At 39.2% G+C, this 17,316-nt stretch overlaps 1 protein-coding gene across 1 annotated transcript in view; it reads left to right on the plus strand.

Moving 5' to 3' along the window:
• CD109 (CD109 molecule) overlaps window positions 1–17,316 on the plus strand; it is a 133,232-nt gene that overhangs the window by 74,779 nt on the left and 41,137 nt on the right. The window contains exons 14-20 of the mRNA XM_065911293.1: window positions 1,997–2,173; window positions 4,528–4,680; window positions 8,773–8,847; window positions 9,374–9,434; window positions 13,629–13,770; window positions 14,840–14,957; window positions 16,814–16,927. Of these exons, the coding sequence (XP_065767365.1) occupies window positions 1,997–2,173; window positions 4,528–4,680; window positions 8,773–8,847; window positions 9,374–9,434; window positions 13,629–13,770; window positions 14,840–14,957; window positions 16,814–16,927 (840 nt within the window). The remainder of the gene's footprint in view (window positions 1–1,996; window positions 2,174–4,527; window positions 4,681–8,772; window positions 8,848–9,373; window positions 9,435–13,628; window positions 13,771–14,839; window positions 14,958–16,813; window positions 16,928–17,316) is intronic.

Genomic DNA, 17,316 nt, shown 5'->3' on the forward strand with positions numbered 1-17,316 from the left:
AGAGAGAAAGAGGCTGATAACACCTGGTTTACACGGAAAGCCAGTGGAGTCCTGTTCTTAGGGCTCGCGCTGCTCCACATAGGCACCAGGCGCCCTCTCGAGTGGGTGAAGGCACGGTGCGCCTTCTCTTGAGGGTCTTAGAAGCCCGGGCAAGAAAGTGAGCTCAGCGGGCCTCCGCCCTCCAAGGAATTAGCCAGAAATAGAGAGGGAGAGAGAGAGAGAGACAGACAGACAGAAAGAAAAGAAAGAAAGAAAGAAAGACACGGGGACCAAAGTTCTGATGGAGCAAAGGTGTTTTAATCAACATGGCGTGGGCATATATACTGTCTTACAAGGTGGTTATTCTCAGCAAAGATAAAGATTAAAATTCTAGACTTACAAAACATAAGACAATCCCTATCAAAGAGAGAGTTGCAAACAATCACCTTTTACCGTTTGGCTTATAAAAAGGAAGAGGGTACTTATCACCGTAATGAGAAATGCCTGGATTCCTCAGCCCCGGGAAAGGCGTGCCTCTCCTCTTAATTCCTGAATATTCAGGAATCAATAAGGGCCAGAGGGTTCCTGACAGATCCAAAATAGCACACAGGAAACCTCTTGTTAAATGCTTCCTGACAATTCCTTCTCCATAATGGATTATGTTATAACTATAATTACAGTATGTTGACTGTAGCTCCCTGTGCTATACAGTAGGTCCTTGTTGTTTATTCATCTTACATACAGTAGTTTGCAACCCAACCTCCCAACCCATCCCTCTTCTACCTTCTCTCCCCTTTGGAAACCTCAAGACTATTCTCTGTGTCTGTGAGTCTGTTTCTGTTTCTTTTTAAAATTTTTCTAAAAATTGTGCATTTATTTTTGGCTGTGCTGGGTCGTTGTTGCTGTGCGTGGGCTTTCTGTAATTCCAGTCAGTGGGGGCTGCTGTTCCTTGCAGTTCTTGGGCTTCTCATTATGGTGGCTTCTCTTGTTGTAAGCACCAGCTCTGGGTGCCTGGGCTCGGTAGTTGCAGCTCGGGCTTACTTACTCCTTGGCATGTGGAACCTTCCCAGACCAGGGATCAAACCTGCATCCCTTGCATTGGAAGGCAGATTCTTAACTCTGGACTACCAGGGTAGTCCTTTGTGTCATATTTTGGATTCCACATAGAAGAGATATCATACGGTTTTTGTCTTTCTCTTTTTGACTTATCTCACTTATCGTACTAGGTGCATCCATGTTGCTGTAAATCAGCCTCATTTCTTTTTAAGCTGCCCATTTATACTGAAATCAAACTATCTTTTTTCTTTCTTTACTTATATTTGTATTTCCAACTTAAGAGGAATAATGAAACCACCTTGCATTATGTTTAAAATTTATATTTTTATGAGGTAAGCCACATATGTTCATTGTGTGTGTGTGTGTGTGTGTGTGTGTGTGTGTGTTAGTTGCTCAGTCATGTCTGACTCTTTGTGACCCCATGGACTGTACCCCAGCCAGGCTCCTCTGTCCATGGGATTCTCCAGGTAAGAATACTGGAGTGGGTAGCCATTCCCTCCTCCAGGGGATCTTCCCCACTCAGGGATTGAACCTGGGTTCAATTTGCCTGCATTGCAGGCAAATTCTTTACTGTCTGAGCCACCAGGAAGCCCTGTGTTTATTATAGAAAATTATAAAACGTAAGAAAGAAACAAAGAAAATTGCTCCCATAGCCTTGTCATTTCGCTGATCCGTCTCTCTGAGTGGTGCTCTGCGTTCCTTAAACTCGGGAACAGATTCTTGTCTGTTGAGTTGCTGTTGCCTCCGTGATGGTTACTTTATCTTCTCCTTTTCTAATGACCAGCGTATACGCCCTGTGTCAGACAGGAAAGTTTATTTGTGGGTGTGTGTATTCAGAAAGGATTTGATGTTGGCTTAAGTCGAGAATTTGTATGTATGCTTAAAATTATGAAAGCATAGCTGATATTGAGATTCTCATTATCTTTAGCACAAAACGAAACTCGTGTACTCTTCTTTTCAGGTCGTGTCCAGGGGACAGTTGGTGGCTGTAGGCAAGCAAAATTCAACAACCTTTTCCTTAACACCAGAAAATTCTTGGGCTCCAAAAGCCTGTATCATTGTATATTATATTGAAGATGATGGGGAAATTATAAATGATGTTCTGAAAATTCCTGTTCAGCTGGTTTTTAAAAATAAGGTAAGATTTAAGGTAATAATGTTTAGAAAGAAAACTTCATAAAGTCTGCAAAATGTAATATTTCTTTAGAAAAGTATCATTAAAACAAATTAGTTAGAAATTCATATTTTTTCTAGAACTCTGAAAGTGAGAGCAGGTTCTAAAAAATGTTGCTGTGTAAGAGGCTTTGAGGAAACAGTGTGTATAAATAGCATACTTCCAAGAAACTTCTTAGTATGAGCTGTAAGAAAATAGTTTTGGTTGTGTTTGCAAAGATAATTCTTCAATTTTTATATGATAATGTTTACCACATTTACTCCAAAAGAAATTATGTATTTGGAAATAAAATATGTTTAAACACAACAAAATTAATGAATCTTTGTGGATGTTCAGTAATGACTGTGGAATAAATGTGTGGGATGTAGAGAGGCAAGAGATGTAGTTTCAGAGATTGTCAGCACAGAAGTGCAGTTTGGAGCTATGGAGTCACTGAGGTGCAGAGTAAAGGGTGAGAAGTGCAAGGTTTGCATATTATGCGTTCCCCTCTCACCTTATTTAAGATATGAGTGGAGAAGAGTAAACCTATCACAGTGGCTTAAGAGGCATGTGAAAAAAAGATTGTTAAACAGGCAAGTTAAACAGGGAAGGAACACTTTAGTTAAGACTATTGCAGTAGGGGAGAGATACGGAACTCAACTCCACTGAAAGAGAAGGCAGGAAAGTTTTTAAATACTGGGGTGAGTTAATGAAAAAGTACTGGAGGACGTTGGGGGAGGGATTGGTCAATGTGAGCAGGCCATCTGTGAGTTTATAAGTTAGGTTCCTATTCACTCACAGAGACTGGGAGATCAATCAAGGCCCTTTCTTGATGATTAACACTTCAAAGTGAAAAAACTGGCTTAAAACTCAGCATTTGGAAAACTAAGATCATGGCAACCAGTCCCATCACTTCATGGCAGATAGACCGAGAAACAATGGCAACAGTGATAGACTTGATTTTCTTGGGCTCCAAAATCACTGCAGAGGGTGACTGTAGCCATGAGATTTAAAGATGCTTGTTCATTGGAAGAAAAGCTATGACAAACCTAGATAGCATATTAAAAAGCAGAGACATTTCTTTGCTAACAAAGGTCTGCATAGCCAAAGTTATGGTTTTCCCAGTAGTCATGTATGGATGTGAGAGTGTTAGTTGCTCAGTCGTGTCCGACTCTTTGCGACCCCATGGACTGTAGCCCATCAGGCTCCTCTGTCCATGGGATTCTCCAGGCAGGAATATTGGATTGGGTTCCATGTCCTCCAGGGGATCTTCCCAATCGAGGGATCAAACCCAGGTATCCCACATTGCAGGTGGATTCTTTACTGTCTGAGCCACCTGGGAGGTTGGTATATGGTCCAATGGATGTGAGAGTTGGACCATAAAAAATTCTGAGCACTGAAGGATTGATGCTTTCAAACTGTGGTGTTGGAGAAGACTCTTGGGAGTCCATTGGACTGCAAGGAGATCAAACCAGCCAATCCTAAAGGAAATCAACCCTGAATATTCATTGGAAGGACTGATGCTGAAGCTGAAGCTCCAGTACTTTGGCCACTTGATGCAAAGAGCTAACTTATTGGAAAAGACCCTGATGCTGGGGAAGATTGAAGGCAGGAGGAGAAGCGGACGGCAGAGGATGAAATGGTTGGATGACATCACTGACTCAATGGGCGTGAGTTTGAGTAAACTCAGGGAGATGGTGTAGGACAGGGAAACCCGGCGTGCTGCAGTCCATGGGCTTGCAAAGGGTTGGACATGAGTGAGTGACTGAATGAAGACACTTCAAAAGGATGGCTCCCAGATCTTTGAGAAAGACTTTTCGACTGGTAATACTAGCAGGAAGCTGGGAGAAGGTTTACATCTCAAAGGAGCAGAGAAAACATTTGCAATTGCAGATTTTCTAAGGAAAGGGAAATCAGGTAGTTAATATCAGGTAGAAGCCTGTCTAACATTCAACTAAGCTGAGGGATTCATTAAGGCCATCTTCATCAGGTGGCCCAGCCACTGGGGCATGGGATTGTTGGAATAGAGCTGGGCAAGATGAACATTCCTAGGAGGAAGAGGTGGGGTGAGAAGCGGAGAAAGGGAAGTACGGTAGAGAAGTGAAGGAAAACTTTGATATATACCCCAGTGAGAGGTTCCATGACTTGAGAACACTGTGGGAGTGAAGTTTGTTTTTACTCCTTTCCCTGGAAAAGACTTGTGGATGGTTTTGGAATGCCCCTGAGCCAACACAAGTGTAGACTCTTTGCTAGATTTTGTCACTGATCTGCTATTGATAGGACATATGAAATGCTTTAAAAAAGTGTGCTATATCAATACTGTTTTTTCATTTTCTTAGATACAGCTATTTTGGAGTAAAGCCAATGCTGAACCATCTGAGAAAGTCTCTCTCAGGATCTCTGTGACACAGCCAGACTCAATAGTTGGTATCGTAGCTGTCGACAAGAGTGTGAATCTGATGAATGTCTCAAATGATATTACAATGGAAAATGTGAGTTTAGCCATTTTTTCATTACAAAAATATGCATTGAAAGAGAAAAAAAAGAAACTTTACTGTGTTACTTCAAGTTTTAAAGGAAATTTCATTTTTCAAGTATAAGTCAGTAATAGTAAAGCTTCTGAATGAAGGGGATCTGCATTCCAGTTGTCATGCTGGAAAGAGTCTATTGTGGTCAACTGTCTTTGCTGTCTTAAGTGAAAATTGTCACCTAGAGTTTCCCTTCATTTTCAAACTATATTTTAACTGAACACACTTGAAAAAGTATTAGGAATTGGACTTGCACATTTATGAATGACACTGGGGAGAGCTTTAGGTAATTGTAAAATACTTTATATTTTGGTGATGCATAATGGTTATAAATAATTACAGTCCTCACTGAATCAGGAATTTGCAGTGTGTTCAGGGAGTGAAATCATGTTAATCTTCAGAAAACGTAGAAGTCAAGGAATATATGAACATCTAGTGTTACATAATCTAATCCCCTATTCATCAGTCATTTAATTTTTATTTATAAGTCATTTATATATCCTTGGCAGTGGAGATGTAGACTGTATGAACCATATCCATTGATTGATTAACTATAATGATTAACAACACTTCAGGAAGAAAGATACATGTGTATAGGCTAATTTGGACATATTGTTGTAAAATCAGTCCATTTGAGAAAAATTATGTATTTTTCTTCAGCCTATCCAGCAAATTTTTCTCATTTTCTTTTTTAAAAAAAAAAAAAAAACCCATTGGTCACTTTTTTCTCTTGACTTTACTTAAATTCATTTATTCTAAAAAAATCGATAGCATTTTGCACTTGATTTAACTGATGATAGTATCTTTTGTTTTACAACTTGCTAAATATCTTGGTAAATACATTATTTAATTTTTTCTTCCATATGTGTGTGTCCACACAGAGATACACACACATGTGCTCTCCCCGCGTCTCTGTCTCTAAATCACACTGTGCATTTACATTAAATTCTGTCATATATAAGATTGCTATCCCAGATTTCTTTTGTTTCACACTTGAGTGGTATGTTTTTCCATCTTTTTATTTTCAACCTTCTGTAAATTTTTAAGTGTATCTTGTAGACAGTATATTATTGTATTTTGCTTTTTTTTAAAAAAAAAATCTAATCTGACAGTATCTTAATAAACTTATTTAACCCATTTAAAAATTAGTCCTTGTTCTAATTAGGACTTATTTCTGCTTTTTTATTTTATAATTTAGACTACTTCCTTTTTGTTTCTTTTCATTCTTCTTTTCATGGTTTTGGAAGTTACACATTCTATTTTTGTTCCCATGATAGATGTCCGTATCTCATGAATTGTACTCATGTTTATTTATCCTTATTGATTTTTTTTTGTATATTTATCTGACAAGTCAAGCATTTTGGTGTGCCCTCATATTCTTACACATCCTTTGTGTCTCTCCCTGTCCCCATCTCCTTCCCCAACCCTGGCCAGATCATGTTGCTGTTGTATAGTATCGTTAATTATTGTTTTCATTTGTTTTTTTCCTTGTTTTATATTGCTAATATTTTCTCTTATCTGTATTTACTATGTTTATTTTAAATTCTTGAGCTGACTTTTCAGTATTCACCTCACATGCTGTATATTGTCTGATTGGATATCTTTTATGAAAACTATACTTGTTGGATATCTAGTTGATTTGGCAGCTGTTCTGTCTGTTGGGGAAGGCTGAATACCAGGCTCCAATCCGCGTAATTCTTGTCAGTTTAAAGAGAGGGGAAGGGTTGAGCTTCAGGGACTAGAGAACTACTCTTGATTCTCCCGATGTGCTGCCCCCTTCCACTCAGTGGTTCATTTTTAAGCTCCTAGGGAAAAGCAGCCCAGTAAGAGGTAATTTCCTGAGGTGATGACCCACCAGCTCGGAGGGGTGGGAGGAGGAGGGGAGGAAAAGTGAATGCTTGAAGGCCAGGGGTCTGTCTAAATGTTTCCTGGTTCTTTCACACCAGAAGGGCAGAGGTGCTGAGCTGGTATTGTCTTGGCCATTAATATCCTGGTGTTATCAGCAGACTGCCTGCCCGCTGCCTGCTGGTTTTGGCAGTGAATTGCCAGGATGATTGTCCTAAGGCTACCTCCTGAAGAGAAGCACAAGTAGAATTTAAAAGCCTCTTCCAGCCTGCTACGTGTATCAGCTTTCTGCCATCTGCTTCCTCCAACACCCCAATTGGAGATACCCTTCCCTCTTCCGAGAGTTTTCTTGTTCTACTCATATAAGTTTCTTGCTTGCTTTTTGTATTTCTCAAGTGTTGGCTGTAGAGGAAGGAGTCAAGAGCCTATGATAATGGACCATTTTCCTTTCTTTCATTTTTGTTAAATTTATGTATGCTGTTCAGAGACTTGTGAATGCCTTGGAATAATTTAAGTGTCCTACATCTTCCAGGACTAATCTGCAGGTATCAGACTTCCCTTGCTGCAGCTTTCTCACTGAACCAGTGAGGAAAAGAGGACTTCCGTATGCAAGAGATGCTTCTTCCTAGATAGTTCCATTGATTCACACCTGCATTGCACATATAGGTCTTGTGTGGCAGAGTTTGAGTTATGGAATGAAAAACTTTCCTCTCCATCCTGTCTGGCTCTGGCTTCATTGTCTATAGTTGGGCTAACTATATTGGCCAGCTTGTTGAGATATTATGGAATTTTCTGTTTTCTCATTCTGTTGCTTTCTTCTTGATGCCTATTCTAGCATCATGCTTCCTTACCATGGGTGTAGCAGTGCTATTGTTAGTAAAGCAGAAGCAGTGGTTTGGGTGTTTAATGTTAAACTTGATATGTTTTTAAACTTAGAATTGTCCATAATTCTTTTCCCTGTCTTAATTTCCCAATCTTAATGCTAATGTAATTGAGGTAAATGTATCAAAGTAGTTACCAAAGGGTTATAATATCCTAACTTTTTTTTTACCATAGTAAAATATATATAACATGAAATTTTCCATTTTAGCCATTTTAAAAAGTATAGTTCAGTGGCATTAATTATTCATAATATTGTATAACCATCATCACTGTTTATTTCTGAAATTTTCGTCATTCTAAATAGAGACTCTGTGGCCATGAAGCAATAACTCTTCATTACCTCCTTCCCTTTGCATCACTGGTAACCTCTAATCAAATTCTGATCTTATGAATTTACTTATTCTAGATATTTCACAAGTGGAATCATGCAATATTTGTCCTTTTGTATCTGCTTTACTTCACTTAGCAAAATTTTTTAAAATTTATTTTTAGTTGAAGGATAATTGTTTTACAACAATTATTATGTGTTGGTTTCTGCTGTCCAACAATGTGAATCAGCCATAAGTATACATGTGTTCCCTCCCTCTTGAACCTTCTTCCCACCGCATCCCCCAGTCCACCCCTCTAGGTCATCACAGAGCACTTGGTTAACCTTCCTGTGTTATATAGCAACTTCCCACTAGCTAGCTATTTTGCACATGGTTATGTATATGTTTCAATGCTACTCTTTCAATTTATCCCACCCTCACCTTTCCCCGCTGTGTCCACAAATCTGTTTTCTGTGTCTGCATCTCTATTCCTGCTTTGTAAATAGGTTCATCAGTAGCATTTTTCTAGATTTCATAAATACACATTAATTAATTTTTCTCTTTCTGACAACTTCACTCTGTATAAATGGCTCTAGGTTCATCCACCTTGCTAGAACTGACTTGGATTCTTAACTGATGTTTTTTAAGGTCTTATGTTAACCATCACATTGACCCTCTATCTTTGTCAAAAGTATGGCTCATTTTTAATGCTGATTTCTACGTGTTGGCTTTGTCAACAAGCCCACACTTCTTAGGAACTCCTGATTACTGAACAGAATAAAAATAAGTTTAAAGAAGAAGTGTATTTTTGGCTGATAGAATTATGAACATGGCATTGACATATTCATTATTCCTCCATTTATGTCATTTTCAAATTTGATAAGCATATGGTCTATTTGATGTAGTACACTTGATAAGCATGTATACCTGTCTTTTATTCACAGTACATATCAGAAATGTTGAGAGGGCAGAACACATTGATATGAATGCTTTCATTCTGTATATTTTATCTTTTTCTTAGGTGGTCCATGAATTGGAACTTTATAACACAGGATATTATTTAGGCATGTTCATGAATTCTTTTGCAGTCTTTCAGGTATGTTTAGTTTGCTATGTAATTTGAAAATTTATATATATATATATATATAAAATTTGAAAAGATATTAATATATTTACTGCTGCAAAACTAACTTCAGTTGCTGAAGTGCAGTGTGTTATATAAGTGTAATTTGAAATTGAAAGATGGTCGTCTTTCTAGTCTTAAAAGCAAATGTGTAAATTCATCATTAGAGAAATAATGGAATTGCCATTAAACAAGTAACTTCTTTCTTTTATATCACTTTCCTTGACTCTGAAATAGCTCTTTCTGCATGTGAGAGTGTGTGTTCGTGTGCTTGTGTGTGTGGCTGTGTGTCTTGTTGTGAGAAACTGTATACTCATGTATGTATTTAAACTCTCAATGAGAGTTTAAAATGAGCAAGAGTTAAAAAAGCAAAGGGAGGTATTTTCACATGTTTTCACAAAAACAAAACAGCAAGAGTGAATTAGGGGTATAGGCAACTGACAATTTAGAGGGCGTTTAAACTTATATTTTAAACGAAAATTAAAATGATTCTTTCTAGGAGTGTGGCCTCTGGGTATTGACGGATGCAAACCTTGTGAAGGATTACATTGACGGTGTTTGTAAGTGAAATCTGGCAAAGTGCTTTTTAAGTAATTAAGTCTCTCATCTCAGGTATTTATAGTTACTTATGTAAGTATGAATACATTCTGGTTGAATATGGATATTGTAATTTTCATTTTCTATTCTTTTATCCTATAGTGTTTGGAGTTTATTGTACTTGGAAGTACATCTGGGCCATGACATGGAGTGTTCCTCAGCTCCTGTTTAGATCTTTCTAATGATTACTTTCCATTTTCTCTCTGTAACCTTTTGACATGGTTATATTTCTGGACATATTGAAAGATCTTATGCCTCCAATTTGTATTGTAAACTGCGATGTTACTTTGGAATTAGTTAAACGGAGGCAACATGTTTTTGAAACATTTCTGTTCTCTGTCTTCTTATTGTTCAGCTAGAAAATAGTCCAGATGCCATGAAGTATGCAGTGTACACACACACACACACACACACACACACACATGCACACACTCACGTCTCCTCAGTCTGAGTTCTTCCCAGGGCAGGATCACATCGCACATCCCTGTTCCCTGGATTGCGAAGTAGACTTGACCACCCAACTAATTAAAAGATGTGCTTTAAGGAAAATTCATAAGGCGTTTTACTTGAATTGTTCATTTTAACTTCTTTTAAAAAATTAACTGATTGATTAGACTGTGTCGGGTCTTAGTTGCACTATGCGGGGTCTCCGTCACATGTGGGATCCTTCGTGTGGTGCAAGGACTCTAGTTGTGGCGCCTGGACTCGGTAGTTGTGATGTGGGGGCTTAGTTGCTTCATAGCGTGTGGGATCTTAGTTCCTGGACCAGGGATTGAACTCCTATCCTGTGCACAGCAAGGTGGATTCTTAGCCACTAGACCACCAGGGAGGTCCCCATAAAATATTTTGACTGAAGGAAATGAGAATGATTAATTCTAGAAGCTGTTCTCACTTCTTTCAGGTAAAATGATACGAAATCATCTCGAAAGACTATAGAACTATCATAGTTTCTATTCACGAATCCCCTAATGTCTACCCCATGTTCCCTCACTAACCTCCAGACTCTCCATTTAGGAGTTGGTTCTTGACACCGTAGGACACCTGAGCCTCTGTCCTGAAGTTTTAAGGACAATTTTATAGTCTTAAAGATTTTATGAAGTCATTATGATCTCTGTGTATTAAAGACACTTGGCACTTTTAGCTTTCTTCATGTAATCATTTATCCTAGGCAGCCTTCCAACCAATCTGATTTTCCATGCTGTCTCTGTTGGTCTCAGCTTTTACCCAGCTTTGTTTATGTTTACTTATCAAATCCTGATGCTATCATACTCATTCTATTGTTAGTAACACTTATTGTAATCTTTACCTTTTCTGAGAACCTTCTACCTTTTCACTGTAACAGAAGAAACCTGATATTTTTACTGGTATATTATGTTCCTGGAAACCTTCAAGTAATTAACATTAATTTTTCTGCCTCTCTTCTGGTTCACGGTCTGAAGGTGCATGTTGTTGTTTAGTTGCTAAGGTGTGTCTGACTCTCGGGACCCCATGGACTATAGCCTGCCAGGCTCCTCTGTGCATGGAATTTCCCAGGCAAGAAGACTGGAGTGGGTTGCCATTTCCTTCTCCAGGGTATCTTCCTGACCCAGGGATCGAACCCACATCTCCTGCATTGGCAGGTGAATTCTTTACCATTGAGCCACCAGGGAAGCCCCCCATTCCCAGTAGGTGTATAGAGTTCAGTATTTTCTTGGCTACTTCAAGACTGTTGTTCAGCAGTCCTCAGTTAAAAGCCCCTTATCATTTGAAGCTCAAAAATTTCAATCACGTATCCTTTAATCAACATTCAGTCACCTACTTTCCCTTTGACTCTCTCTATATTAATGACTCTGGCAGAAGGTTCAGAGTCTGACTACTTTGTCTTCTTGGGGGATTTGAAGGTGTGGGTGGCCCGTCTACTGTCATGTGATCATCACCATGGCAACAGTAGTCATAGGTCACGTCATCACGTACCATGGATCTACCCCTGACATTTCAAATGCCTGTCCTTCTTCTTTGTATGTGCCCTCACTTCCCTGATTCTGTTACGTGTCTTCTTTGGTTTTGGCCTCTCCTGGTCATTTTTGGTCACTGACTCCTGCCCATATTTGCCCCTAGTACCTGGACCACGGGCTTCCCAGGTGGCTCAGTGGTAAAGAAACTGCCTGCCAGTGCAGGAGATGCAGGTTTGATCCCTGGATGGGGGAGATACCCTGGAGGAGGAAATGGCAACGCATTCTAGTATTCTGGCCTGGGAAATCCCATGGACAGAGGAACCTGGTGGGCTACAGTCCGTGGGGTTGCCAAACAGCTGGAACATGACTAAACAACAACACAACAGCGACCCCCTGGACCACGTGGTCACTCAGTTTGGTAGAATTCTTCCCTAGTCCCTGGTCCTTCCATGACATCTTCCCCATTAAATTCAACTCTGGAACACCTTGATTGTTTATCTTACCCCTCCTGATTCTGCACCCTGATGCCCCACAAATACCTTAAATTCTATATGTCACAAACCATTGCTCTTCCCTAATATGATTTGACTGATATATGAGCTCTTGAATTGATATGATCTCATATATCTGTTAATGAAATCACCATCTACCCACATGTTTGCATCAGAAACCCAAAACTCATCCTTGATTCTTTCCTCGCTGCCAGATGCAGAACAGCCTAGTGATTAAGAAAATAATTTACCAAGAAATACTTCTGACTTTCAATCGTGGCTTTATGGCCCTGAGGAAATTCATTAAGCTCCTTAAACCTCAGGTTTCTCCTTGAATTATAAGTACTAATAATATTGCCTCTATTACAGGATTGTTAGGAGGTTAAATCCAGAGGCATGCAAAGTGCCTCGCACATGTTTGGTACTCAGAAATCTGCAATTACCTATTATCAGTAGATGATATTAATATGTGCCTGGCATGTCAGAGGCAATGGAAGTTCAGGCTTGGTCTAGTAGGCAAACCAACACACAGGTAGAAGAGTGTGCTGAGGGGTGTGATGGGGAGGGAAAGTGCCGTGGGCACGCACAGAGCTCATCCAGCTGGGAGGCTGAGCAGAGTCATTTCAAGACTGTCCTTCCTCTCCTCTGCTGGGCCCCAGCTCCTGGTCAGTGTTTTTCCCTGGGCAGTGCAGGAACCTTCCTTTTCTCCTGCGTCCATTCCCCCATCTCCGAACCACTGTTCTCATTGAGACCAGAGTTATCATTATAAAACATGGAATAGATCACGTTTCTAATTTATTTTAAAACCTTCAGTAGATCATCACTGCTTAAAGGATCAAGTCCAAATCCTTCAGCATGGGATAACTGATGTTTTAAAATCTGGACCTGTGCATTCTTTCTGTTCTCATTTTATGCCACTCTTCCCTAATAAGCATTGCCATATTCTGGACATGCCTTTGTACTTAGCTTCCTTTTTTTCCCCCTCTTGTATGGGATACTCTTTATCTGAAGACATAAGGAAAATGTAATGCAATAAACAACACAAGATGGATTTTTTTTCCTAGCCATACCTTTTCATTATTCAGATTCTATGTAAAAATCAGCTCTTCTCTGCATGGCAGACATTTCGCCTGAGTGGACTATCACTCATATATTTGTTTGCCTTCTCCATAGACAGTGGGTGGAGCTCATTGCATTTATCTTTGTATCTTTGGTAACTTCGTCAGTATAATTTTATTTTTTAACATTTTGTTTTGAAATAGTTTTAGACTTATAGAAAAGTTGAAAGAATAGAGATAGGTGATCCAGCATCTGTGTGTCAGTGTGACTGTTTTGTATGAAAAAAGCTAATAAGCTGGATTTTTGTAGCATCTTGTGGCAGGTATAGCCAAAGGCATTCAGCACTAGGAATCTAAGATGAGGAGAATAGCAGAACTGGAGATAACTTTTAAAAATGGGATTTAACTTATTTTTTTGCAGCTGAACTGCAAGTAGTTTTTAAGGTATTGGTTGTAGGGCCAGAGAACGTTTTTTCCCAGCTCTGCCATAAGTGACCATGTGGCTTGGGGTAAATCACATGACTGCTATGGGTCTCGGGTGTCAAATGAGAAGGATTGGAGAAGATAAACTGTAAAGGCCTTGTCAGCTGAGAGATTCTGTAATTCTGTGGACTAGGTTTATGAACATTATCTACCGTGACTTTCCCCTAACAGTTGTCAATGTTTATTTTTAGATGACAGCGTAGAGTTGGCTGAGAGGTTTGTGGACGAAAATGAAAGCTACTTGGTAGATCTTCATGACTTTTCTCTGGGTAGCAGTCCACGTGTACGAAAGCATTTTCCAGAGACTTGGATATGGCTAGACACCAACATGGGGTACAGATTAAAGTTCTTTGCCTGTATATGTTTTGTTTGGTCTTAGTTTTAAGTAAGTTTTGCCCTCTTTCTAATGTTTCAGTATAAATATAGTGTGATAAAGAACTAAATAGACCAAGAGTTTTTAAAGAATGATATTAATTGTATCTAAATATAGTATTTAATTAGAGAAGGAAATGGCAACCCACTCCACTATTCTTGCCTGGAAAATCCTATGGACAGAGGAGCCTGGTGGGCTATAGTCTGTGGGGTCACAGAGAGTTGAACACAGCTGAGCAACTGAACACACACATGCATAGTATCTAATAAAGCTGTATGCAAATTGTGGCAGTAAGAGGATCATCAAGGAGAAGACAGGTCTTTTCTTAAGAAGGATGATTTTAAGTTCCCTGAAGTTGCATGGTTCTCGCTGGGGAAAGACTGCTGGGAGTTCCTTTGTTGCTTGGGGTGGGAAGCGCTCATGATTGTTCCTTTTGCCTTGTGGCGCCCTATTAAACATCCCTGTGAGCTACAAGCAGAAGAGGTGTGGTCATTGAAAAGAACTCAACCTAGCTAACAAACTCTGTGCCACCTGGCGTGATGACTCAACATGAAATGTTGAATCATGAAATCTGCATATATTGTGAGTCAGCTATTTATGGAAATTTGAAATAAGGCACGAGTCAAACCTCCAAAAACAAATAATAGCATTGACAAGAATACAGAGGGAAACTTTATGCATACTGAGAGAAACAAATGGGAGTTAAATTTGGAAAAGGATATTTATTATCTATATAACATTTTTGAAAATGATGCTTGTCTTGAAGATATAAATATTATAGAAAGATTTTTATTGGAATATGGATCAGTATGCAGTATTATGACCTTATTATGAGCTGTTCCTTGAGAACTTGAGATGTATTGTTTTATGCTTAAATCTTAAAAAAAATTTTAGATATGTAAATTATTTGGAAAATTAAAATTTTCCAAAACATGGAAATTCTTCCAAAACATGATTTAGGTTATGTTGACCTATTTTGAAGTGTGTCTGTTCTTGGTTTTGTGACTTTTATGTTTATCTTGACTTCAGTTCCAGGATTTACCAAGAATTCGAAGTTACTGTGCCTGATTCTATCACTTCTTGGGTTGCAACTGCTTTTGTGATCTCTGAGGATTTAGGTCTTGGACTAACAACTGCTCCAGTGGAGGTAGTATGCGAAAGGGCTGCTTATAGATGGTGCAATGCCATGAAGCACAGAGAGCATCAGCTCCTCAGTGGATTTTAAAAAAGTGATTGCTTGTGATGTTGATCATAGTTTGAAGCTTTCTTGGCATTTCCTTTTTGTTTTTCATCTGTTTTACATTTTCAAGTGTGAACTGCATTAAACTGTTAACTGTGCTAGCTCTGTGTTGAGATTTGGAGAGTAGGTTTATTGTTGACTGAGTCCAATTACTTCCAAAGGCCAGAGGAGAGAGAATGTCCTCTTTAAGGATGAGCGGAACTCAGAATGTACCGTAGTGAACATTCCTTCACAACTCTTTGGTCAAATTACATCCCATGTCGCTCCCTAAACCATCACTGACAGGAGGAAGCTCTTGACTGTGATTGGTCTGAGGCCAGTAGCCTTCAGCTCTGTCATATATGAAGCTGGTTTTTAAAAACAGATATTTTGTTTTGTCCCTCAACCACCTGTGCAAATGAAATGCATAGAAAATTTAATATACCTTAATAAAAAAAATCAGTAAGATGCTCTAAGTGAAATACCAAGGAGAAATAAAAGGAAAGTAATGTATAATAAAATAATAAACCTTTTAGTATGTAAACCATAGTTGCACAAGAAAGCATAGTAACATATTTGAATATTTATGTGGTATACAGTATACCTTGTGTGTACGTAGGTACCTTGTGTATAAGAGCTGCAAAATGCAATTTGATATACATGTATTGTTTTAGCAATGCAAAAATCTTGAGTGGTGCTCCCTGTGGTGATGTAAAGTTTTGAAATAGTGAAGAAATTTTGGTAAAGTTAACAAAACAAAGTGCAGTTTCCTCTTGATTTACAAAATAGTTGTGTATTGACAGATGCTTTAAGTCCAGCTTATTATAAGCAGGGGCTTTGTCTACATGAAAGGACATTTAAGAATCATGAGGAACACAGGGCAATTCTTCATTGTCTGGGACTGTCCTGAGCATGCAGACCTTCACCTGCTGAGTGCCAGGAGCACCTCATTGTGATAGTCTGAGACTTTCACAGATTTCCAAATAAACTTCTAAGAGAGAATTAACTGCTGCCAGTGAGAAGCTTGGCCAACACTATCAGAGTTTGGGTGACCAACATATATGTATGTGTTTATATGTTGGGCTCTCCTGGCTTAGACAGTAAAGAATCTGCCTGCACTGCAGGAGACCCCACTTTGATTCCTGGGTCGAGAAGATCCCCTGGAGAAGGGAATGGCTACCCACTCCAGTATTCTTGCCTGGAGAATTCCATGGATGGAGGAGCCTGGTGGGCTACAGTCCATAGGGTGGTAGGCAAAAGATCATTTGCTCTTCACAGGAGTCTAAAACAGATGCTGTTTCATTTGGACAATGGCTTTAAAAGCAGAATGATGAAATCGGCATGGCGGAGTAGTAGAAGAGGAACTTGGCCATGGCCTCAGACATGCCAGGATCCAGGTCTGGCTCTTGCACTGGCCAGCAGTGTGCTCTTGTACCAGTTACAGAGGTGGCTGAGCTTCTTTTCTGTAAAATATGTTTCTGTAAAATAGGTTTCTTTTCTGTAAAATATGACCATAACACCTGCCTACATAGGGGTGATGAAGTAATTTGTATAAAGTCCCTGGTTTCTAGTGGGAATTTCATAAAACATAGTGATTACTGTGTTATAAATCAAAGCAATATGCCCCTGTTTATTTAGGATAGGTTGCGGTTTTCTGTTGGTAGGCAAGAGGACATTTCTATGCGAAGCTACTAATAAGTGTTGTAGGTTTTGTGAGATATAAGTGTGTAAGTGTGAATGAAGCTCTGGACTTAAATAAAATGTGTTCATTGTGTTCTTTCCAGCTCCAAGCCTTCCAACCATTTTTCATTTTTTTGAATCTTCCATACTCTGTCATCAGAGGTGAAGAATTTGCTTTGGAAGTAACCATATTCAATTATTTGAAAGATGCCACTGAGGTAATGTGCTAAAAGGTTTGTTCATCATTTACATGTCAGGAAAAATGAAGAAAGCATGCTGGCATTGGGTTATGTAGTGTTTGGGCATCTAAAAATGTTATACATTTCTGGAATATTGAAAATAGCCATACTTTGCCCACCATTTCTTCAGCTTGTTAATGTTGAAGGATATTGCTGGCGTGGCGTTCTCCCCTTAATTTCTAGTGCGGGTTCTCTGCTTTAGCCCCCCAACTTCATTTCTTGACCTCTCTTTCTCTTTCGTGCCCCTTTCTCCCCACATTTTTTCCCTACTCTACTCCCACACGGGGGATGTATTGCCACTTCACACTGCCATTCTGTGCCCCCTGCAACTGGCAAGAATTTATTCCTTTCAAGGACGGGTTTGGAAC

This window comes from Muntiacus reevesi, chromosome 19 (genome assembly GCF_963930625.1).
Source record: "Muntiacus reevesi chromosome 19, mMunRee1.1, whole genome shotgun sequence".
Taxonomy (NCBI): domain Eukaryota; kingdom Metazoa; phylum Chordata; class Mammalia; order Artiodactyla; family Cervidae; genus Muntiacus; species Muntiacus reevesi.